This window comes from Lichtheimia ornata, assembly GCF_029851405.1.
Source record: "Lichtheimia ornata isolate CBS 291.66 chromosome Unknown scaffold00006, whole genome shotgun sequence".
Lineage (NCBI taxonomy): Eukaryota > Fungi > Mucoromycota > Mucoromycetes > Mucorales > Lichtheimiaceae > Lichtheimia > Lichtheimia ornata.
The window spans coordinates 223,795-248,426 of record NW_026695326.1 but is presented as its reverse complement, the minus strand read 5'-3'; the positions used below and the strand labels follow the sequence as shown (position 1 = coordinate 248,426).

General features: G+C 43.5%; 10 protein-coding genes across 10 annotated transcripts; 5 read left to right on the top strand and 5 right to left on the bottom strand.

The window, feature by feature from the left end:
• Nucleotides 1-684: 684 nt before the first annotated feature.
• O0I10_002251 (uncharacterized protein) lies at nt 685-2,354 on the bottom strand (the record flags this gene model as incomplete). The annotated part of the gene is made up of 2 exons (XM_058482335.1): nt 685-2,125; nt 2,197-2,354. The coding sequence occupies 2 exons, from the start codon at nt 2,352-2,354 to the stop codon at nt 685-687; spliced, it is 1,599 nt and encodes a 532-aa protein (XP_058346833.1).
• Nucleotides 2,355-4,827: 2,473 nt separating this feature from the next.
• Nucleotides 4,828-5,280, top strand: O0I10_002250 (40S ribosomal protein S22-A; the record flags this gene model as incomplete). Its single annotated transcript, XM_058482334.1, has 2 exons — nt 4,828-4,960; nt 5,021-5,280. The coding sequence occupies 2 exons, from the start codon at nt 4,828-4,830 to the stop codon at nt 5,278-5,280; spliced, it is 393 nt and encodes a 130-aa protein (XP_058346832.1).
• A 106-nt stretch (nt 5,281-5,386) lies between these two features.
• On the bottom strand, nt 5,387-6,615 carry O0I10_002249 (uncharacterized protein; the record flags this gene model as incomplete). The annotated part of the gene is made up of 2 exons (XM_058482333.1): nt 5,387-6,305; nt 6,434-6,615. 2 exons carry the CDS (start codon nt 6,613-6,615, stop codon nt 5,387-5,389), a joined length of 1,101 nt encoding a protein of 366 aa, XP_058346831.1.
• A 136-nt stretch (nt 6,616-6,751) lies between these two features.
• Nucleotides 6,752-7,864, top strand: O0I10_002248 (uncharacterized protein; the record flags this gene model as incomplete). The annotated part of the gene is made up of 7 exons (XM_058482332.1): nt 6,752-6,784; nt 6,860-6,925; nt 7,044-7,141; nt 7,210-7,248; nt 7,319-7,458; nt 7,518-7,614; nt 7,672-7,864. The coding sequence occupies 7 exons, from the start codon at nt 6,752-6,754 to the stop codon at nt 7,862-7,864; spliced, it is 666 nt and encodes a 221-aa protein (XP_058346830.1).
• Nucleotides 7,865-11,215: 3,351 nt separating this feature from the next.
• On the bottom strand, nt 11,216-12,730 carry O0I10_002247 (uncharacterized protein; the record flags this gene model as incomplete). Its single annotated transcript, XM_058482331.1, has 6 exons — nt 11,216-11,230; nt 11,294-11,478; nt 11,548-12,240; nt 12,301-12,472; nt 12,528-12,607; nt 12,661-12,730. 6 exons carry the CDS (start codon nt 12,728-12,730, stop codon nt 11,216-11,218), a joined length of 1,215 nt encoding a protein of 404 aa, XP_058346829.1.
• A 1,934-nt stretch (nt 12,731-14,664) lies between these two features.
• Nucleotides 14,665-16,380, top strand: O0I10_002246 (uncharacterized protein; the record flags this gene model as incomplete). Its single annotated transcript, XM_058482330.1, has 1 exon — nt 14,665-16,380. The coding sequence occupies one exon, from the start codon at nt 14,665-14,667 to the stop codon at nt 16,378-16,380; it is 1,716 nt and encodes a 571-aa protein (XP_058346828.1).
• A 357-nt stretch (nt 16,381-16,737) lies between these two features.
• On the bottom strand, nt 16,738-18,457 carry O0I10_002245 (uncharacterized protein; the record flags this gene model as incomplete). Its single annotated transcript, XM_058482329.1, has 3 exons — nt 16,738-18,099; nt 18,157-18,282; nt 18,356-18,457. The coding sequence occupies 3 exons, from the start codon at nt 18,455-18,457 to the stop codon at nt 16,738-16,740; spliced, it is 1,590 nt and encodes a 529-aa protein (XP_058346827.1).
• A 1,979-nt stretch (nt 18,458-20,436) lies between these two features.
• On the top strand, nt 20,437-21,030 carry O0I10_002244 (uncharacterized protein; the record flags this gene model as incomplete). Its single annotated transcript, XM_058482328.1, has 3 exons — nt 20,437-20,494; nt 20,561-20,682; nt 20,746-21,030. The coding sequence occupies 3 exons, from the start codon at nt 20,437-20,439 to the stop codon at nt 21,028-21,030; spliced, it is 465 nt and encodes a 154-aa protein (XP_058346826.1).
• A 345-nt stretch (nt 21,031-21,375) lies between these two features.
• Nucleotides 21,376-22,127, bottom strand: O0I10_002243 (uncharacterized protein; the record flags this gene model as incomplete). The annotated part of the gene is made up of 6 exons (XM_058482327.1): nt 21,376-21,464; nt 21,533-21,608; nt 21,664-21,764; nt 21,835-21,864; nt 21,936-22,029; nt 22,089-22,127. 6 exons carry the CDS (start codon nt 22,125-22,127, stop codon nt 21,376-21,378), a joined length of 429 nt encoding a protein of 142 aa, XP_058346825.1.
• Nucleotides 22,128-23,416: 1,289 nt separating this feature from the next.
• On the top strand, nt 23,417-24,595 carry O0I10_002242 (uncharacterized protein; the record flags this gene model as incomplete). The annotated part of the gene is made up of 2 exons (XM_058482326.1): nt 23,417-23,741; nt 23,799-24,595. 2 exons carry the CDS (start codon nt 23,417-23,419, stop codon nt 24,593-24,595), a joined length of 1,122 nt encoding a protein of 373 aa, XP_058346824.1.
• Nucleotides 24,596-24,632: the final 37 nt, after the last annotated feature.

Here is a 24,632-nt window from a genome sequence, read left to right as displayed (position 1 = left end):
GGTCAACCACTCTCGGATAATTAAGCAAACCAACTTTGGCGCGAAAAAAAAGAAAAGAGCAAAACGCTAGGATGGTAGCAGTATCATCCACAATGGCACATACGCTAGACAAAGGAATGTGTATGTGCGTATGCGTGCGTGTGTGTCTATGTGTGTGTGTGTGTGTTTTGATGATGCGTACATACAGCGTATGTATGTATGTATGTGCACTTGTTTGTGTTTTATGATGCCTAAGCGAACGCGACGTATGGTTGGTGAGAATGATGGCCATCCCCCTCCCACCAACCAATATGCACATCCACTCACACGAGAGTCTGTCAACTATCCTGGCCAAAATCGATCATGATTAAACCCCATTGTGCCCGCGGAATATGCACTGCAACCCTTCCTTCATGCACGTTTTCAAATAGGAAGATTTTTTCCTTTCCATCTTCTTCCTTTATTTATGATTGCCACGATCGAGGTGTGGATCTTGACCGGGTCAACCAAATCCTTCTTGAATCCGTGATTCAAATACTCACTTGCAATAAACAATCATCCGAAGCAATACTAGCAGCAAGCAGTATACTCTTGTTGATCTTTTTTTATATCACTTATCAACATTTGTACTCACATGGCGCCAATCATTTTCATGTTCTTTTATAAACAGAGACAAGATCATCATCATTACTATGGATTTCATTGCTACAAATGACCATCACAAAGCATATGGATGAGCTGTTGTATGCTGATGCCTATCTCTGGTTGAGCACCAAGCTCATGAAAAAGTTGCGATAGTTGTGTCAAACGTGCGTGTGTCCAAACAGCAATATCGTCACGAGCATCATCATGGGTGGTGGTTGTGGTGGCGGCCAATGAAGTAGGGAGTGAGCTCGTGGCTGTAGCATAATAACAAAGGTACGTATGCAGTGCAAGCTTAAGTGCATGAACAAGCATATGGCTGCCAAGAATGCAAGCGTGGTGTGTAACAGTACCCAGCAAATGGCTTACGTGCTGCTCAATGCGTTCTGCTGCATAAATGTTGTGTGATGATAAGAATGTCATATCGTGGATCACACTCCAATAGATCTCAAAGACGCTTCCATCAAGGGCTGTTTCTGCTGGTGGTGGTGGTGATGTTGTACGGGTATAATAATAATGGTGGTGATGAGGGTGATGAGGGTCATCATGATTAAAGGAGGAGCCATTACGATAGCGTGTGGTGATTTGTACCAATGCATCCAAACCACCATGTCCAGACGAAAAGTGTTCCAAAGCGCCTTCACAGTCACTGCACCATTTGATCCACGTGCTTCTTTGCTCTATTAGTCCAGACCAAAAAGCAATCAAATAGAGCATAGATCGTATCCTGTGAACTGCTGGATCATGCACGTTGAGAGCCCATAGCCGATTATGCATATCCCTGGCTCGATCAAGATAGGAAGGTGTGCTGTACTCGAGAGGCGATAAGCCGCCGGCGATGACTTCTTGGTACTTGTAAAGAATAAGCAGCACTTGGATTGTATCGATATTGGCTGGTGATCGTTCAAGCTGCTCATTCGCTTGATCAGCATAGGATGATGCTAATGTCAACATAGTGGGTCGTGCAACAGCACACGAAAGAGCTAACAACGCACAGCGTAATAAATGACTCATGTGTCCTTGGTGGAGGTGGTGGTCATCAAGAATAGGGAAAAAGGGATGAATGTCACAAAAATAAACATCAAGCAACTCGTGTTCCAAATCTTCCAGGGATTGCTGTGGATGGCTGCTGTATACAAATGAAGACATGCTGTTTGGATATGTCGTGGCGGTGCATGTGTTATTTACATCAAGAGGTGGGAATACTCCATATATCCATTGCACCAGATTTTGATACGATGGACTTGATTTGCCTTCATCATTGACAGCTGCTGGTGCTTGTACTTGTGTTGGTGTTGATGAAGTAGTACTTGTCATGACCAAGACTCGCTGACGTTTACTTTTTTTGCTTTTGAAGACGAATGATGCTTTTCCTGGTGGCACAGCTTTCATCTTGGGTGATGGTGTTGTTGCTCCATGTGGACGATGTTTGGCAAAGATGCATACAACACCAGCCTTGCGACAATTGGAGCATGACCGTGATCCTGGAATACCGACATCACACCTTATCATGTACCAAAAATGAGACAAAGTGTCAATAGCATGTCCTGTTTCACGTGTACAAGGATGATTTACTTTGATTTGCGTCGACGACAAAAGTCGCATGCTTGCGAGACCTTGAGCTTACTAAAGCGATCAGGGCTGGCCATATCAACAAAATAGTATTCAATGGGCTTTTTCCCACTAGTGTTTCGGGTAGCAGTGGTAGCAGTGGTTGTTGTATTAGAAGACATTGAGAAGGATGAAAGGGAAAGGGAGTTGCAGAGATAAATGATGCATCGTCGTCATTTTAAGAGGAAAAAAAAGTGAGGCGGTTCCAGGATGATGGGGCTTATACCCAAGAATGGGAAATTCGATTCCCAATGAACATTTACTATTCGTTGTGGCACAAAAGCGATACGCGTATGTATCCAGCAATTGGTCATGTCGGGTCTTTGCAATGTTGGGAACTGCACTTGTCGTTGTGGCTGATAGGATCCCCCACTGATGTTGCATGTTGCACCAAACTCCTATGACATGTCGTCGTTTTGACAATGCTAGCTCACTTTTAGGCTATTCTTTGATCGATAATAACAAAGAGGTGGAGAAAAAAGAACGCAAAACTATGCATGCAATAAAGTCTATGTTTAACCCACTAGATGGGGTTTCTCCTTGTTCTCACAGATTTCGATTGGATACCATTGCTCGGATAATGCATATGTCGAAAGCATGCTGCGCGCTCAAACAGTAAACAAAGAATGTTAAAGAGCATGCTTTACTATCACATGTTTTTACCCACGGAATGCTTATTCTTGATGATGTCCATCGATTGATTGCCGGCTGTCGTAAATAAATGCGATCACTGCAACAAGGGGGGGTGGGTGGGAGGAATAGAGCACCAATCCGGGAAAACCAAAAAGGAGCCGTAATTGTTTGTGCTTTGTGGGGAAAATGCGGGCCAGACCTTTGGGTCGGCAAAGAATCCGTTCTATTATCTTATTCTCGCTCTCTCCCACTTTTTGCTGTCAAAGCGCCCCATGTCCCTCGTTGCACAATATCGAGTTGCTAGTCCAGTCGGATCGTGGCCGGTCGATAAGTTATTGCCTTTTGATTTCTTATATCCATGCAACATGCGATACATAGGCTTGGCACTCACAGCACATTCCACTCCTTTGTTTACATTCGATCCATGAATCGCTTTCCTTTCCTTGTTGGCATCTTTCGTTGGGCTTATCTATATCCGGCTTAATTGGGAACATGGGGGAATTGCAACCACTGACAAGGATGGCGGTCATTATCATGTGCCGTTCTTATTTTTCGCACACCAGGTCAAAAACATTGACATGTACGGCAAAGGTAAAACCACATGTTGTGGTCTTTAGACATTCTGAGATGCTTGATTTAATAACAACATGGGATGAGACATCATATTTGTTGGGTAGATGATGGTGTTTATGCTCGCCATAGGCATAAGCACACGAGGTAAAACTAAGAATGTGATGACGACTAGTGCCAACCTTATAACACCATCACACGCAAACAACAATAAACTACGCGACGCAATTTGAGGTTTATGGGGCATGTTGTTGATCAATTACTATTCCTTGGATTACGTATACATGCTGCTGGATGCCTATCCTATAATTGAAATTCTTGATTTTGGATCCATACGGACCTACAAGTGATCGGCAGCTGTCGATGATCAAGATACGAATCCTGTGTAACTATCCTACATACAAGGAAGGTGATCCATCCATGTGTAGCTGCAGTAAACTAGTTTTTGGTACTTTATTATGGCATCAAGGAGCGTGTTTGCGGAAAGAAGGAGAACAAGTCATTGTGTATCAGAAAATCAACATGTGCGCATGGTATTGCCAGTGAAGGAAAATGAGAAGAACTTGCCTGAGAAGAAAGAACATCCGCTAAACTACTTTAAGTAGCATTGGTGGTTCCCTCTAAAAAGAGACATGTAACATTTGCCTACAACGCTTATAACCATGATCCATGTGATAGATTGACCTATAGAAAAGAGAAGCATCATTTCATTGGTGGGGATCATATACAGATGCTTTTAAGTGATATGGTTTTTTGACTGTGAGAAGCTCGAGCTGCCTACTACTATACCCCAATGATCCAACTTTTGGCCACCCATGTGATGATTTACGCTTTCATTGTTGTTTGCGTTCATTGTTGTTTATGCAATAGAAGCTTCTCGCACAAAGATGCTGCGTTGGAAGCTTATTTTGGCTTTGGTTTACCCAACACCCCTATAGTCTCCCCCCTGATGTATATCAATCATCATTATCAGCTGGATCATAAGAAACAAAATACGGCTTTATGATCCATTTGGTCATATAAACTAGTCACCAACATGAAAAGCAATCATTGAATTTAAGGATTTGTGCTAGAAGGTGCATGTGTGACACAACGTGCTGAGCTTGCTTATTCGCCATCCTCCGAAAATTTGTAGAAGCGGAGGGATGTGGGTGATGGAAGTTTTTCCTTCTCTTTCTTTTCATCCACACAAACGGTATGTTGTTCATCCATCCATCCATCCATCCATCATCCTCTTGAGTCACTTGCAAAGCATCCATCACAAGGATGGATGCCACTTGCTTGAGACGCAGCAGCGATGCTTTTATGAATCGCTTCCAAAAAGGAAGACGACACTCATTTAAGCGTACGTGCTAATTTTCCCCCTTTTCCTCCCCTTTACAGTTATAAGCCATGGTCCGTGTTTCCGTTTTGAACGACTGCTTGAATGCCATCAACAATGCCGAGCGCCGTGGTAAGCGCCAAGTGATGATCCGCCCCTCTTCCAAGGTCATTGTCAAGTTTTTGTCGGTTATGCAGAAGCATGGTAAGCTTAGAGAAAGAAATTTTAATCATGACATGTGTATCTCTAACATTCTTTATGAAGGTTATATTGGCGAGTTTGAGGAAATTGATGATCATCGCTCTGGCAAGATTGTCATCCAATTGAACGGCCGTTTGAACAAGTGCGGTGTTATCTCCCCCCGCTTCAACATCAAGTTGCAGGATCTTGAAAAGTGGACCTCCAACTTGCTTCCCTCCCGTCAATTTGGTTATCTTGTTTTGACCACCTCTGCTGGCATTATGGATCACGAGGAAGCTCGTCGCAAGCATGCTGGTGGCAAGATCCTTGGTTTCTTTTATTAAAGACAAAGCAAAAACAATAAAAAAAGTGCAAAAAGAGCATGTCTTGGCTTGTGTTTGGTTTTCAATCTCTCGATGTATACATATTGGGTTGATGGGCATAGATACTTTATTGATCATCATCATTGTTCTCCTTCATGTCACGATTAAGGATATAGAAACCGACTAAGATAAGAATACTTCCAACAATGGTAGCTGTGGGGATCATGACACCAGTCACCAGGACATCAACAATAGCAACAGCAGGGACCGTGAGCATGACACCCACGGCAGCAAATACGGGGTTGGCCAAGGAAATGACACACATGAAGGTGGCGTTGTAAATGACACTCATGGAGCCGACGCACAAAATATAGCCAAAAGTAGCGGGATCAGGCATTTGAAATGTTTCATATCCGGTCCAGTGCAACAATGGGATCGGTATCCATAGCAACAACAATGTCGCCAATCCGATGCCGGTGGTAACCACGTTGGCAAAAAGAACAGAGGGCTGAGGAGGAGAAGCAATCTTTTTGTAAAACACCTCGTAAAATCCATAGGTGGCAGCACATGTTGTAGCAACAAGAATACCAAGTAGACCCATAATACCCGACTTGTCGTCACCATTATCATTGTCATTGTCGTCGGCCCAAAACGCCATAATGCCGACACCGATGATGCATAACAATACGGCCATGACCTTTGATCTCATGATGGGGTCCCCGAGTATGATGATGGAGAATAGATAGGCAAAGAAACACCCGGTGTTGTAAATGGCGGTGAGGGTGGACATGGTTGTCAGGTTGACGCTTACAAACCACAAGTAGGCTGGCAGGGTGAGTAGGATAGTGATGGCAATGATGCGATAGATCCATCGTCGTGGGCGTGGTTCCAAGGAAGCAGCTGATTCAATGACCTCTTGTTTACATTCTTTGATTGTCAGTCGGATCAAATGCACGATGTTCTTGTGTGGCATGTGTCGTCGAGCAATACATTCGGCTACCAGCTGCAAGACTCCCATAAAGATGTATCCACAGTGACCGACCCATCTATCCTCCAATATAAAGTATACATTGTTTCGAAATCACACACCCCCACAACCCATCAATAAAAGAGAGTGATAATAAAGGGGGGGGAGGGTAAAGGATAAAGAGGTGTGTGGAAAGAGAATACTTACAGAATGAAATAAGGCTTTTGATAGTTGGTGGTTCGTTGGACATACTGTGCTAGCTCTGTTTGAAGAACAAAGGAAACCACACAGATTGTCAGCATGACAGTAGCAAGTAGAGACCGGGATGTTCGTGCCTGAGGCTCATTCTCTTGAATGGGAACCGCTTGGTAGATGGGGGACGATGGCATACTGCGTGCGTGCGTGCGGTAATAGAAAATTAGATATCCAAAAGGAAGAAAGGGTCTCTCTTTCTTTAACTTTCAACCAGCTTTTATCTCACCTTATTGGCCACGTCGGAAAACCTTACTTCTCTATTGGCAAACCATGTGGCATGAAGCAAGAGCAAATGAAAAACGGGTACTTGTTCAAAAGACATTTCCTTCATGGAGCCTCCCCTCTGCTTGATAGCTTATTGTACTTGTTGTATTGAAGATCAAGGAATTGATGGTGGATCACAAGAAGCGTGCTGAACGACGACGCGCATATTATGAGTCGCGGGTAAATTCCACGCAGTGAGAGCGAGAGAGGGAGAAAAGCATACACACACACAGCAACGAGTATCCTACACGACGTACACTTCCATTGACGCCTATCCGAATGTGCTTGTTGATAATAGCTGGGGGATCCACGGCAACTACTACGTGTTATTGGCTCATCTTGCAAGCTATATCCTGATGCAGAGCAGTATTACTATCACGAGAACACTGATAATTTGTAAGTCATTGGATGGATGGAGGATCATCATCATCATGCACTTTACCAACAAGAATCCCGGTATCTAGGATGCCATGGCCTGTGGATCCCGACATTAGGATTGATCGGTATGCAACAAAAACGTGTATTACATTACACCAGGCCTACCTATTCAATGACGCTTTTTTGTTTATGCAGGTTTGATGGTCGTTCACTACTTGATTACATCCCTGGTCCCTATACCAAGCAAGAGTTTGCAACAAAGCAAGATAAGGATATTCAGGACGAGCTCAACTTTGAACGATATCATGATTTGGTGGAGATGGAACGGCTGCAAGGTATATAGTGCATGCCCTAAGGATGGATTTATCATACATTGCGCTGATGTCACTTTTAGTGGAAGAGAAGCAACGTCTCATTGAAGTGGAAACCGAGTGGACCAAATTACTGGATCGACACAAGGCCTTGTTGGCTATGCTAAACAACAGCGGCAGGTAAGCGTTGCTATGGCTATTTTTATCCATTTCATGCTAATTGTAAACATTGTATAGATCAAAGTCTCAGAGCTTTCACACCTTTGACTATGGCACAAATGACTCAAACGAGAATATGGATCATGAGCAAGAATCACAGCTATTGAAAGATATCCTTTTTTCTCATTCAATCAACGATCCATGTGCGACTTTTGAAATATCAACCACCTTGACTGAAATGTTTACAGGCCGATATCTTGCAATACGTTGATGACTTGACCGACAAGGATAGAAGGATCTTAAATGATATGGCTGAAAAATATGGTATCCAAAACTATGGTCGACTCTTGCGCATGGCCAAGAAGGATCGTGATGATGAATTGCGGGAATTACAAGCAAAGCAGGTACAGGAGTAGGATTGGAGAATCGCGACTTGGATGATGGTTGTGTCTCACACGTGTTGGGTTAAAAGGGCAAGTCGAAAGAACGCGGTGGTCGACGATCACGTGATGCATCCAGGGAGAGAAGGCGATATCGATCGGATCGAGATAGCCCTAGGTAAGATCATCGAGGAACTTATTATAGTTGCTTTATATTCATCAAATCATGGTAGTAGTAGACACGATGATCGATATTATCGCAGCAAGGATACGCGGGATGAGAGCTCTGATAGCGATGCATCTGTTGAGGAGAATCCCGTGCAATCAGACGTGGTGATTGAATTCAGCTCGGCGCCTTCCGAGAAGCATGAAGTGGATGTTGACAAGCCAAAGCGGGTTACAGGAACATCATCTACAGCAAGTAATAGGTAGGCACGTAATCTACTTTTGGTATCCCTTAGCTAATCACAGCAACATTATTATTATAGCAGGTCAACGACAAAGAGTGAGCCTCCCAAAAAGTTGACACCAATGGAAAAGCTGAAACTCAAGATGCGTCAAGGCCTTGAAAAGCAAAGTGAGTATACTTGTCATGATCCATTGCATTATCTTACGAGTGCGTTTAGTTCATTCTGAGGAACGGGAAAAGCGATGGCGTGAGCGTGAGCAACAACTGGATAAGATCAGAAGCACTTACAAAAAAGATTCAGCGAGCGCTCAACATGAACGTGAATCAAGTAGTTCCACCACTCCCAAAACGACAGCACGTCGATATTATTCGCCTAGCTCATCTTCATCAGGATCACGCTCACCTTCACCACTACCTTCCAAAAAGTCATCATCTGATAAACGACATCGATCCAGATCCAGGTCTTATTCGCCTCGCAAAAAATCATCCTCTCATAGACGACAACGCTCCCGTTCTCGAGATTCAAAAAGATCTAGAAAGCGATCACGTTCAAGAGAAAGATATTCGAGTTCCAGGAAAAGGCGATATTCCCCAGATGATAGATCCGGCAACAGAAGGCGATCCCGTGATTCGAGAAGATGATACACTGTATGGCTTATGCTTCAACGTACCAATAAACGTGAGACGTATTAGAGATGTGATGGATGTGTTGTTGTTGTTGTTGTAAGGTACAATAAAGGGAATTGCTTGCTTTCAACTCTTTGACCCATTATTCCCCCAAAATGATGGATGCAATGATTGTATATGGTCCTGTTTCATATGCATCGTGGCGGATGTAGGTGCATGCAAGACGCAATCTTCTGCATACTCGAATTGATGGCACATGTCATTGAAGGTTATTCAATTACATATATGACTGTATCATTTTGTCATTGCAGATCCTAGCAAGGAGGAATCAAATGACCTGGTTTATTATGAATGTTATGTTACAAGACAATAAACGCTCAGCGTGTATTACAACAAGTTGCCGATTTTTAGAACGAGGAGGGGTTGCTACATTAGAATGGATCGTTGCTATGGGCAACAACAACTATTTGCTCCTCCTGCAGCTTGACGTAACCATTCATCAATTTTTTGCCTACTCGGACGCCGACCGAGACTGGAACCATTGGAATGATCGTCCTTGACAATCAAAAATGTGGTGGGATTGTTGATGATGACCACACGCGAAAAAGTGACACGGCGATAGGATGTATCCTCCTCCTCGTCCTCTTCATCTTCTATTATCCTCTTTTCATTCTCGTCCTCGTCCTCCTCTTGTTGGGTCAATGAAGTTGCTGTTGTTGCTGCTGCACTGCATTGTTGAAGGTACCGTTGTTGTCGCCTTGCCCTGACACGCATATTGTGCACATGACGAGAATGGAGAAATTGAAGCATGTAAAAGAGGAAAGGAGTGAAAAAAAGGAGGAGAAAGATAACGATCACGAGCACGAGCCACGATCATCTTTTATATACACACGCGCGTAGTATATCCACATGCATGAAACACGACAACACAACAACAGTGGGTGAAGGTGCTTTATCCGGCATATGCAATGCATGAAATGTGCTCGCATCACAACAAGGAATAAATCGCGCTTGTACATGAAATGGCGAGGTTCCACGCCTATGTATCCTGGTGGAAAAAGCAGTCGTATTCCTAACATGGTGCAACTAACATCATGGGTAATGCATAAACGCTTAATTCATGGAAACAATCGAAAGGTCTGGCACAGGATGGGTCATTCGCCTTGACCTCTTCATGCAGGGACCTCTATATACCAACATGATGGCCGTTTTGCACTTGGATATACATACTACATACACGTCGATCAGCAGTAGCCATCTTTATTCTTTTATGCATGATCACCACCACTTGTCATCTATGCCTGCGTTTGCCATGGATACGGTATCCATGCTGGGTTTTTTTTTTCTTTTCTTCTTATCTAAACGGTATTTGTGATATTCCATCATCATCCCTCGATACGTCGTCATTATGGCTAGATCGTTACGGCATCAATGGCGGTATCATTTTCCACACGACGACATCTGGACCTTTCTCTTGTTGTATATACTTGCAATTAAAAGAATCATCTTGTTTCTAGTGATTATACTTGTTGCTGCTGCATGCGGTCTATAAGCCTGCATCCACACAGGCGCTATTACATCTTTGTACTTTTTACCCGCCTTTGCATGTAAGTTTGCTATGGCATGTGGTGTCCCACATTGGTCCGTAAGGCATGACGTCCATCATTATGCTGCAACTTTTGACACTGACGAAATGTAAAAGCTAAGTCATGTTTCATCTTACCAATCCATCTACTGAAGGATGCTTTATCTATGTAAGAGAGCAATTGGTTTTGGTGGCTACGTAATGGCTCTCTACTATTCTCGATGCGAGGACCTGCACTGCTGCTGCTGTTGAGGAATAAAGGATCATCCCGTATTTCCATGCATCAATCCGGCCATGCGACAAACAAAAAGAAATACCATGGTTTGTTTTACAATTGGTATGCACCCTATGCGAGTATAAGCCTATGCTAATATCCCCATATCCATCCTAACCATCCGAACAGGCAGCACACATCAGCTACTCTCACTTGTTTGCATTCAATGTCGCCACATTGGCCACAGCATCAGCCACCGTATAATCCTGGTCCAAATAGATATGCCTATGTATCACCGACTTTTTACGTCTCGTTGTTTTGCTTTATTCTTGGTGCGTATAATACTAGTATAGATGACAGAATCTTCACAATAAGAAGGGCTATGTTATATCCAGATGGCAACCATGTCAGTATTCAATGTCCTATAAAGAAGCATGTGAGCACTCCTTCTCCTCATCATGGATGATAAACCTTCCTTTTCTTACCTTTGCATCGCAATGTGCACGGACCCTTTCAAACGTTTTAAGCATTTTCCGCCGAGCTCCTAATGCAGCAACACCTCTCGCTTCCAATTGGGCATCATCCATCTTCACAATTTCCTTCCAGTCGAGCTTTTCAAATAAACTTGTGTACTTGTGTAAACGTAAACGCCTAAACCAGCCTGGGATGTCTACATACAATAATAATGTCAATGATCATTCACCCTTTGCTTTCATGATGCTATCTCATCCTTATGTACCTTCCAATTCTTTCAAGTCAATTGTCGATGGCTCGGCTGGTTTCTTGTTGTTGTTGCTGGATGTTACGCTATTGGACGCTGATGTTGTTGATGATCCACCACCACCACCACCACCACGTTGACTTGAAGAAGACGATGATGAAGTTGATGATGCGTCATGATTCTTATCCAATGATGATGATGATGGCAAGGGTGAATGAGACGACTTTGTATTCTTCTTTTCATCTCGACCTCCCATGGCTAATGTCAAATCGGGACGTTTTGTCCAAGCAGAAATATCAACTGATTGAGGTCGTGGTCTGCGATCGCCAATACTTCCCACAGAGGATCGGGCACCTGATGATGAGGATGACATGGATGCTGAACCTGCAGCAGCAATGGATGGTTGTATTCCAAGATCACCTCCTCCTCCCCAAGCAGTACTTCCTCCTCGTAAAAGATAGCCGCTGCCTTCAATCACAGATCGGGGACGGCCATTATTAGTTGTTGTAGTTGTAGAAGAAGAAGGGGGGATGATTGAGGATCCACCAAAGAGGTCCGACGACATGAGAGGATGGTAAAGTCGATGATCACCAAGTACATCGTTTCCAAGTTTGTTGTTGTTGTTGATATTAGTAGTAGTGGTAGAAAATGCTGCTACTGGATGACTCAATCTCCTTGATGCGAATGCTTGTTGTTGATGTTGAAGATATCCTATAAGCGTTGAATGAAATGAATTCATTGTCTTTTGTGTCTATAATGAAAGAGTATTACCTGCAGGGGATGATGATTCAAAATCACCCGACATTTGCTTCAAGACCTTTGTGAAGAATCGTGCATTGTCCTTTGACATGTGTTGAAGTAGCGTGTAGACAGCAGCCAATTGCTCTGTATCACTCAGTAATCGAAACCAATGATCAACATGGTTGAGATCCCCCTTGAAGCCCTACAAAGAATACTATAATAAGTATCCTGCAGCAACGATGATGTATGTTATTTACCTGCTCCATGGTAGCATTGATGATACTAGCCATCTTTTGATCATACTCTTGCGATTCGAATGACAAGCCATTGTTGTTACCTATTGATATCCATGAGTGGAAATCCATCATGTCAATAAAAAGAACAACGTACGGTGCTGGTGTAGACGTGGATCAGCCAATGGAGAGTGAGAATTGTAAGCAATGTGTGGCATGTAGTCCATTGATCCCGGGTTGGTGGTGATCACAAGAGGGTGAGTGAGTGAGTTGAGAGAGAAGATAAAAGAGAGAGAGAGAGAGAGGGAAAGAGAGAAAGAACGTGTGTACGTTTGTAAGTGTGTGAGTGAGTACGAAAAAAGGAGGATGGAGTAGAAAATGAAAGTGTCGCGGGAACCTGCCATATCCCAGTTGCGATTCGTTCATGCAGGTCTTACCCAATCACAACTACGTAACACATGGCCGTGGGCACTACTTATACTCTCCCTTCCCCAATCAGACCCACCCATCCATCATCCATCATCATCATCATCATCATCAACAACATCCACAGACAACGTGTGCATATCAAAAAGAAAACTTTAATATTATTTCCCTTCCCCTCTTCTTCATTATCCCCTTTTTACATCTCCTGTATTATGAACATCTATAATAATACTATCGTTGATGGTTGACAAGGAGGATAAAGATGGGTCGATGTATATAAAGTTTGACACGAGTGCCCCAAACAAACCAAATGGATAATACTTACATGCGTGTGCGTGGGACTCCACTTTTCGACAACTACGTACGATATGCCTCCCTACTCACATCATCGACCACACACACACACACACAGCAACAGCATTTAGCTGCATTGCATCATGCGTGCGTACCATTCCATCATGTATGCTATCAAAGCATAGCAAGAGAGCATGTATATACTATAATGGGTGATTGCCCAAGTATGTGTATCGAATTGACTATGCTACCCATGATGATGGTGACCAATGTCCCATGGGCAGCATGTGTTACACAAGTGGGCTGTTGAATGGTGCCACATCCACAAACTCCATGAACTCACACCCGTCAATTTCTGACATACGATGGATGGATGGATGTGTGTGCAAGCAATGTATTTTTAATTTGTGCTGCATGTTGCAAAAGTGAAAATGCTGTCAGTCGAGATCTTGATAGGTTGACATTTTTTGTTAACGATGGACCACCTTCTAGATAAGATTTCACAATCAGGGGGGGGGGAGAGAGTAAGAAGGCGGGCTATATTATTCACGGCCAATTGAACGACGAAATCATATGCGAATGTTGATATTTATCGGGCGGGATACCTTGACCGGTCCTTGAATATGGGAAATCACTGCATTATCATCGGATCAAGACAAGAAAGCCTCAGGCTCACTCTCTCTCCCCCAAGAATGTAAAAAAGTAGAGTGCAATGGGGTCCGGGAACAAGAGCAGTGTGTGCGTATATATATAAAAGTACATATACATGTAGGATGCATAAGCGTGCAGACCCATGGGGGTGAAAAAGTGGAGTCCTCAGAGTGTGAAAATGAGTGGCATATATATAATAACCCCGTCTCGATTTATGGAGAAGGATAAAGAATGAAAGAGATCCAACTTTTAGTGAATGCATCATCCAATGCAGCGTCGATCATGGGGTGTGTGTGTGCTCTTCATAGAGAAGAGGAAAGAAAGAGATGTGTGATTGTGTTATGGTAGCCGCAATGTGGCAAAACGTTTTGAAGAAGAGAGATCCGTTTGATACAAGAAACTATAATAATCATGAAACGGGGTAACTATGTTATGTTAAGCGTGGTGTGTGTAAGTGCCATCCACCATTAAGGGGGGGGGGAGAGGAAAGGTAAGGACCACCCACCCTCGTCTTGCCCCCCGATCTTTTGTATCATTTTCCCTTTCTCATTCACACTTGTACTCTTTTTCACTTTTTCCCAACGCTTGTTCTCTTTTTCTTTTCCTTGCTTTCTCTCTCTTTCTTTCTCCCTTTCTCTTTATCCAACCACATCTTGTATTTACAAGGCAATACTTTATTACTACTATTACTACTACAACGACTGCTACAACAGCGCACGTTTATCATCCACATCTTGCCAGGAACATCTCTATATACACTCTGGTCTTGTACACACACACGCATACATCCATGTTGCAGTTGAACGAGTCGTCGTCGTCGTGCGTGAATAGCAACAGTGCCTTAATGGGCTTACCCAATGAGTTACTCCTGTACATTCTGAAAGAGTTTCTTGATTTGGGTGACTTATGGCGATTGTTACAGGTGTCGCGAGCGTTCCGTTACTTTGCTGTGCACACTATTCATCGTCGTTGGAAGATTGAATTGTCACCAGAGACGACCATGAAGATTCAATGTCGAGCTGCCCTTATTGCGTTGGAAGGTCTATCTTGTCAGCTGTCTACAACCCAGACCAAAGTCTCCACTCCAACAACTTCCTTTGCATATTCATCCAACCCCGCTGCAGCCTCTTCTTCTTTCTCCGCATCCGCCATGATGGATCTCTTGGAAGATGAAGACGATGATGATGATGATGACCCCATTGATCAAGGTACGACTACTACTACTACTACAACAACAACAACCATGATGTATCCACAAGAGGACGAGGATGAGGATCAAGTCATGGCAGATGAGACTGGTTTCATACATCATCATCATCATCATCATCACCATAGCAACAACAACAGCAGCAGCAACCATCATCATCACCGCCATCATCATCAACATCAACATGCAGCAGCAACAGCAGCAGCAACATTGAATCCACAACGTCTATTACTATTGGATGACGATGACGATGATCATCACGTGTTTGATACGAGAATCAATATACATCAACGACGAGAACAACGACGAGGTGACATGATGGAGGAAGAGTCAAGTCATCATGAGGAAGAGGAAGAGGAGGAAGAGGAGGATAAGCATTTCCAACAATTGATGCGACGTGAGGAACGATTACATCAACGCATCATTGCAGGCATTTCATCCTACAAGCACAAGTATGTTCTTATTGAAGACATTGATATTCGCAATCGTATTCGTTCAGCAGTGGATGTCGTCTTTCATCATGCTGTGTTTGTTGCTGCCGTGTCGCGTGCACCTGTACGTTTAGCTTGTACTCATGCAAGTTCCACCAACCGTGCTCAAGCTGCCATGATGGTGCGTTTACTCACTCGCCTCGATGCGGCATTCCCAGCTTGTTGTCGTGAAATCACCTTTACGCTGGCGGATAACATTAAGGCTTTTCTCGAGTACACGGGCTATAAGCTATTGGCGATCGCTGATAAATCCAAAGGTGGTGCCGTTTCAGCCGAGCACATTTATTCCATGGTATTTGGTCCTGCTTGTCAATCATCCATCTTGTGCTGCAGCAGTAGTTTCAATCACAACAATGCATCAAGGCGATCCTCGTCCTCAACATCATCATCCAGCACAAAGAAAACAACACAGCAAATATCACAGAGCTTACTCGTGACATTACACAGCATATCAGCATGCTTTGATTTGATGGGAGCGGCATTCGTAGGCAAGCTCTTGAGTGAAAACCATATTGAATGTGCAGTACAAAGGACATGTGAATTGCTCTCGGACCCACATTTACGACCTGTCAAACGAGCACTCTTGGTGGATTTACTCGAAGGTTGGCTTACTATCAAGCGTGGATTGGTTGCAAGTGAATTGTGTAGGTGGGTCAGGCTGGAAATTGAACGATGCGATCAACAACAAGCGGCTGCTGTAGCAACATCTTCTTCTGCTTCTGCTTCCTCAGTACCTTTCACACGACAATCCACAACAACTTCTTTACCGCCACTCGCTGATATTTTTACCCAGCTGCCATTAGCTTGATTTCTTCATCCATCCATCCATCCATCCATATCCACCCATCCTCCTTCATCCCTGCACACGTCATATAACATGCTCTCTCTCTCTCTCTCTCAAGAACATATATAACTATACCCCTCCGCCTTTTTATATTCTCATCTCTTCTTTTTTTGTGTTTCTTCATCTTCGTAGTAATAATAATAAAAAGAGAGAATTTCATGATTCGTATATCTGTATATCGCCGCGCGAACGTGTGAGGTAATCAATAACATTGTACAACTACTACTACTATATTCAATAAGAAAGAAAAGAGAAAAACGACATCATAGGTAGAGAGAAAACACCCCTTCCCTTGTTTGAGCCACAGTGTGTTTGAAATCACTATACAGCCCATTGTGGTGGTTGCGAAGTGTCGTCAGGCATAGGATGATGGTGATAGTGGTGCGCGGTTGTGGTTGTGGTTGTAGATACTGCTTGACTCGTCGTAGTAGTCGAAGTAGGATGATGCGGCATCATTGCCGGATGAGTGGATTGAATAATCTGCTGGTGCTGCTGTAGTGGGACATCATAACCAAATAGCTTGGCGTCCGTTACCGCTCTTGTAGGATCCCAATCAAATCCAAAAGGTTGCACTGAATAAGGTCCCAAAGTATACGTATTACCAGGGGGCGTAGCAGATGGAGGATGGCTTCTTTGTTGTTGTTGTTGTTGAACAAGCAAAATATCGTTTGTAGATGGTGCCTGTTGCTGATTTTGTTGTTGTATGGTAGGTGATTGATATTGCTGAAAAGAAGAACCCGAAGAAGACGATGCAACAGGAGATGAAATCAATGGCTGTTGTTGTTGTTGTTGCTGTTGCCGGTGTCGCTGCTGTAATTGCTGTTGCTGTTGTGGTTGTTGTTGTTGCTGTGGTGGCAAAGGGGGCAAAGGATCCGCTTGCTGCTGTTGATGACTGCTATGACGTGCTGTGGATGGTGATGCACGATGGGGCTGTGGTCTCACATAAAGCGTGTAGCTAGGCACATGTACTGGTTGACCGGACCTGAACGTTTGTGGTGGCGAAGATGCTGTACTAAGAGGAGGTGTAGGCGTTGTGGATGATGAAGAGGATGCTGATACTCTACGTTTCTTGACATGTTGTTGTTGTTGTTGCTCATCGGATGGATTGTTGCTAATATGGATGGCTTCAGGGACCAAATCAACAAGGGTATCACTATCCTGCACACGAGCCAATTGTCGATAATGATCAAACAAGCGCATCATTTCCGATTCCACATGCATAGCCCATGTATCATGCACAGTGACAATGGAACATAATTGTGCAGATAACAAGGTCAATCGTCTACTCCTTTCAAGCACGTCACGTTGTCGTATTCGTTTACGTTCCTCCGTAAGGCGATTGTAGAATCGACGTTCATTCCAAGAGATGTGTGGATAATGTTGCTTGACAGTTTCACGGATCTCACTTGTTTGCATACGTTGTTGTGCCAATTGGATAATAAGATCATTGACTTCGTTGGGCCAATTATGCATCATTTCATCAGGTGACATCATTTCGTGATTGTGCTCGGATGCATTGGGGTTCAAAAAGCGTCTAAATTCCCATTGTCCACTATCCGTTTCTGATAACACCACTCGCCATCGACAATTGCATCGCTTGGAAGGTCTACGTCGTTGAGGAGATGTGCGTGGTCGTCGTTGTGAATCAGGGAGTCCTTCCCGAGAACAATACACGTAAATGTGCTATGATACCCACCACCCACTTAGATGATGACACAACATGATTTATAGTGTACATACCTTGTTGGCACTGGCTTCTTGCTTAACAGTGAATCCAAACTCACTACACAATGATCGGCAAAACTCAACAGCGGATGCACTGTCATTGAATGATTTCGCCAATAGCCGTTCGTAAAGTGGTTCCATCTAGTAGCGGCATTGTTAGATACACCTTGCTTGGTCCGTGCTCTCTCTCTCTCTTTTGGTGACAACAACTTACAGCTTCTCGACTACCGGATAACACTTTTCCTTGTTGCTGTGGATCTAATGCAATGGGTGGGGCTGTGGCTGCTGCTGCTGTCATGGCTGTCAAATCTGTCATGGCAACGACCGATCGTTTTCCAAATTGACACGCAACGTGGATTCTGGCAGGGTAACTCGCTACCACCGCGAAGATGGTACTTCGAATGTGGAAACTATTGACTACAGGTACTGTTCAACACGCCAGTCAACGACTGTGAGTTTATGCAGTAGCTGGTTGTATACGTAGAAAATATTGATTGGTGTGTGTATAGGTCGCGCGTGGGTCTTGTCGTCCTCGTGAAGATATATAAAAAGTGCAGGTGGCTTTTGGTTATCGCGTGGCAACAAGAGCAGTGGATAGATAGAGAGGTAGTGGCTCTGTGTATAGGTCTCTCACACGCTGTATATATGATCCAACGCACGAGCAATAATAAAGAAAACTAAAGCGGGAAAAGGAAAGCAAGAGGGAGAAAGTGGAACAAGAGAGTGAGTAAAAGAGAAAAGGGGTAAGCACCAAAGCAAAAAAGAAAGGGCTTTTTTTGTGTGGAGAGAATGACTTAAAAGGGGTTGGCACACAAGTACACAGGAGAGAGAGAGAGAGAGAAAGAAAGAAAGCGACTCTGTGTTTGTGTGTGTAAATCGATACCTCAAGACAACATACATGCATTAACCCCTCTTTTGCCCCGCCTTCTAACATACTCACATGGGCGCATTTACACATGTCCACTTGCTCTCTCAGGTCCCAAACAAATTTGTCAATATAGAAAATAAAACATTCTAGGACGCAATGAATGATGATAACGCTTACGATGATGAGCACTGCCATATCGCGATAACGGACCAAGTTTTTGGTATGGCGACACATCATCTTTCTACATATTGCATTAGCTTTAAAAACACCCGCCAAAAGGATGATGAGCATGTGCTTCTTCACGTTATGGATATGGATTCTATACGTATCCATATCATTGTAATTGACAGACAATAAAAAAAAGGATCGGACCCCAGCAATGAAGATGGTAATGTTTCTCCTTCTTTTCCGCTCTTAACATGTGCGAGTGGATGATATCCATTATCTCGGTACTGTACACCTCTTTCAGTCATCAATCAAGAAGGAAAACGACAATGAGTGGGTTATGTTTCATAGTGTCATTTGTACATACCCATTGGTATCCCACCCCCAAAGTATATCCGCAAACACATTTACGTTGGACATCGTGCAACAACCGGATGTTTTGGTTTTGTTACGCACTCGCCATTTTAGACATACATGCGGCGCACTGCAAGCGTAAGTCATAAGATCCCCCACCACCTACCTACACCGGCACACTAGGAGTACAGCATGAATCCACAACCCTGAACATTCTATTTTTCATTCTCACGCCCTTTTTTCTTTCATTCTCGAACGCTTCGTATTATCCATATAGGCTTGACAAGAGTCTTTTTCCGCATACGTCACAAGATCGAGACTCCAATTCCATTTTTATATAGACATGTTGTGTGTGTGAGAGTTACAATGCTTGGATGCATATACGAGAATGGTGAATTTTTTAAGGGGTGGGGTGGATTGTTTTGGGGGAGATTTCTCAAGGAGGTGTTTGGCGGTAAGGTGGTCGAATGCTAACAGAGGGGAGTGAGTGCTACGACTATGATTACAAAAACAGATGTTTCCTTGTTGCAGCACGTCTGTGCTTGCTTCAATGCTACTTTCTTTGAATGCTGCATGCCCATTATTGATAGTGCCAACATGCCACAACAACAATAATCATTGGTAACCTTAACGGGTTTTGCCATTGGATACCGGGTCGCCATGGCAACTATATCATGCATGGCATGCATAACAGGTATATACCCTACAACAACATGTTACCACTACCAGGGTTGTTTACATGTGGTTTATGCGTCATGTTGCAACAGAAATCTTGAATCGGGTCGCACAAGGCAATCATGAACCCCACCAGATAAGTTGGTTTCAACAGCAGCAGCCCAGCTGCCAGCCTTTATTGTTGGTTGTGCGCACATTCTATACATTTTACCCAACACGCCACCTTCCACCACATGAGATTGCCGACACTTAGCGAGGAATTGGACGCCATTACCCACAATTACGACTATGGTGAGGAGAAGAGGGCAACGCGTGTGAGACTATAATGACAGCTATATTGACAATGAGCAATAATAGGTATAGTGCCTGGATCAGCTACGGTGTTTGTTCATGACGAGTTGGAAGGCATTGGTCGTCTCGATCTCACACTGCTTGAGGGAGTTATGATTGTTATCGAAGTAGGGGATCAAGGATACAAGGTAGTAACGAGTAGTGGTGTGTATTCATATGTGTAAGTGGCTCACTCGATCTTTTGATTCCAGATCACATCCTACTCGCCTTTATACAGCACATCAGATACAGTAGCGGCTACACAATCCGTTGTTGCCAACCTTAATCGACCCTTTGAAACTATGGAAAGCCTTCTCATGACCATATCGCCCATGTTTTCTCAACGCTTCCAAGAGTTACTTTACCAAAAACTTGATGATCTACGAGAGCAGCAGCAGCAGCAGCAACCCTCCAATGATGACAATGATGCTCTCCTTCAGCAACAGCAACCTACTCCTTCTTCATACAACACATTATCCGAGCAGGAAGGATTATGATCCTCAGCATCAATCGCATTTCTTCACCCACCACATTACTGATTACAAGGATCACTCTCGTCTCCTCATCCATTCATATACCACCTTGTACTATTATTATTACATGTATGTATTACTTGATATCCAATTTAAATTGCTATGGTAAACTCTAAATGGTATCTTCGAATGTATTGGGTGTTGGGAATTTGCGGGTATATGTGCATTGGGATGTCAGCAACGTCTCTGTACTACTTACAATATGCAGGGATCACGCATCACGACGTATACTTGTCGAGCAATAAAATGGATAAAACAAATCTTTATGTGTATATACAATGCAAATAATCCATGCCACGCCGCTCTCTTCTATTCTTTTTTTACTTGTTGATCCCCTGATTGACTCCAATCATCGGCAATGGTCCGTAAAGTTTCAGTGACTTTGGCTTGCACCGATTCTGCCAATTCAACTTTAGCATGAAATCCTCTCTCTCTCTCCCTCTCTCTTCCATCATTCTACACATACCCATTTCTCTTACAGCCGCCTCATATTCTTCATTTGCCTGCTTATTCTTTTCTTCCAATTCCTTGAGAAGTTCCATCTATCACGTGATATTCAGTAACAACGTCTTTTCTCCCCTCTTTCCTATCACATACCTGCTCCTCTTCTGTATTCTTGATGCCTGGTAACACTTCAATCAATGCATCGATTTCCTTTGCCTTTTTTACGAGATCGCCAGCGAGCTCATGCAAGTTTTCTGATCATAAAAAGTCATGTGTGTGTGTGTGTGTGAGCCAAGGAACGCATGAATGGATAGCAGTGCTTACGTTGAAAGACTTCAGGTGGATCAGCTTGTACTAGATATCAATGCGTCAGTGCGTGCTGTGTTTGGTTCGACAAGTGTGTGTGTGTGTGTGTGTATACGTACCTTTGGGTTGTGCTATGGGTATACTGTCATTGAGTTGGGCCATGGACGACTTTTCATGAACGTAGAATAGGCTGTTGGTCAACATGCGTGCCATCTAAAAGCACATTAGTAAAAGATAGAGCACGGATCGTTCCCCCTCGTTGTTCAACGCACAGCGTCAATGCCGTCTTGCAACTGTGTTAATCGGTCCATGGCTGGCTGGGTTGTGTGGAAGTGGAAAGAGACAAAAGAAAAGCGCGCTCAAGAAGCAGGCGGTGATAGATTTGCACGTGCCCTTGATGTAAGGCTCGAATTGAGCACCAGCACAAGAAGCATGACTTAGTAGCCATCCGCATGATGGTTTATTGATAGTTATAAAAGGGACGTGTAAAGGGCACTTTTCTGTTTCGGCAAGGACATCATTACCGTTGATCAGGTGTCAGTTGCTCCCGTACAAAGCGATTCAAAGCTATCCGCAAGGCCGATGCTTCAAATTAGGTTGGTAGTTTGACCATTTTATCCATCCAAGCAATCCTAATTAGACAACTTTGACAAAGAACCAGGTATGATCCTGGTGTAGGTGTCCCTCTACAATATCAGCACATGTACCATCATCCCCCAACAGCTCTTCTTTGTGGTCATTTTTAGCTTCATTGTTATCTTACCTTTCATTGTTATGGTCATCATTGTCACTCAACTATATAGCTTGCAATCCTTTTAATGTAGCTGCTTTCGCGGTGATGCATAATGTTTATGTACCAACATCTGTTGATAGAATCAAGATGGTGTCCATTGCTGTTGCCTAACAATTTTTTGGAGTGCTTGACGTCTTTGAATAAAGCGGTCATCTCGGCAGCAGAAGAAGTATAGCAAAGGAAGGTCACGTAGAATGGATCGCAACTTTTACACTGACAACATTATTACTGTAATAGCCATAATCGCATCAGCATTAGAAATACGAAATCCCAACGTCGAGAACGAACGAAAAAGATATCGCTTATAGCTTTAGATGAGGGAAGGTTGAGTACAAGGGATGGGGAGGTCTCTGGGATATCATATACGTGAACAATCGAATGAACTAGAAATTGAAAGAGAAGTACCAAAGGCAAATGTTATCATTTCATCTCGCCCTCGTGTCTTTTTCTTCCCATCAAATTCTGTCATAGCTATTACCACACACACAGAAGAAGCATGTGGTGCCATTGTCCATCCAATGACGCTGACGACCAAGTACATTTGCACGCTAAAGTTAGTTAATCATCATCATGATGGATATCCAAGAAATTGCTGCATAGCAACCTTAATTCATTTGTGACCATAACCAAAATGATGGTTGCATAGGTAGACTTTTATTATACCTCTCTATAAAAACAATGTATGTGTGTATCGTGCAATGATTGTTACATAGAGACATGATAGCTAATGTGTGGTGTGGGATGATTCCAAATTCAGTCGGAAAGGTTTGGCCGGGCCATCGGGTTTCTTTATTTCTTTTGTTTGACATGAGCACAGCATCTCGATTACGACCCGCAGTTTTGCCATGGCTACGACCACGACGTGGACCTCGACTTGGTTACTATTATTCAACCGAGAACAACAAACCTCCAATGACGTCCGCCAATGAATATTTGGAAAAACTTCAAGCGACGATTCAGCCTCGATTGACCCCTGTCTTGCTCAAGGTCAGGAACGCTAGCGATACCCTGCGTAATATTACACGCGACTTTAACGATCCCAAAGAAGCGATACAACGAGCTGGTGTGGCCCTAAATCAGTTGACTGGATATGATCAAATTGAAAAAGTCAAGCAACATGTTACAGACCAAGGTGTGTGTGTGATATCGGCAAATATCGGATGGAGTAACTGACTCATGTTTTATATAGCCAAAGCCTTTGAATCATCGCGAGATCAAATGCAACAAGCCAAACGAGCCTATGAAAGTGCGATCGATACACGATCCTCGACGCAAAGGGAAATCAACGAGTTGTTGCAACGTAAACACCTTTGGTCAGGCGAAGACGTGACCCGATTTACAGAATTGTATCGATTGGAACATGAACATTCTCAGCGAGAGATTCACGCCAAGGAGGCCTATCAACATGCTGAGAAGCAGATGGATCGTGAATACATGGGATTAGCACAATCGATCATGGAGCGATATCATGAGGAACAACTTTGGAGCGACAAGATTCGTAGCGTGAGCACTTATGGTACATGGGCTCTTATGGTTCTCAACTTGGTCTTGTTCATCATGATGCAATCCATTTTTGAACCTTACAAGCGCAAACGGCTTACGGATCGATTTGAAGAGTTGCTCATTGCCAAGGTCGATGAAGAAGAAGCGAAATTCCGTGGATTGATGCAGGATCGTGATGATACTCAGCTATCTGTGCTTAATGCAGTCAACGAGCTTGCAGCTGCTGTCGCATCGGGCAACCAACATCTCGAATCACAATTGAAACTCACTACTTCTCAACCATCCGAACAACTACAACCTGATACATTATCATCATCACTTTTACCAACACAAGAACAAGAACAACAACCCTCCTCTACCTCTACCACCTTATCATCAGACGACAACCTCGTTATGCGTAAACGGGATTTGATCCTGTATTCAGTAGAAAGTGCAGTTGCCGGTGGAGTTATTGCTAGCTTAGCCATGTTCCTCTGGAAATAGACAACAGAATTCATATACTGTTTTATTTATCATTCTA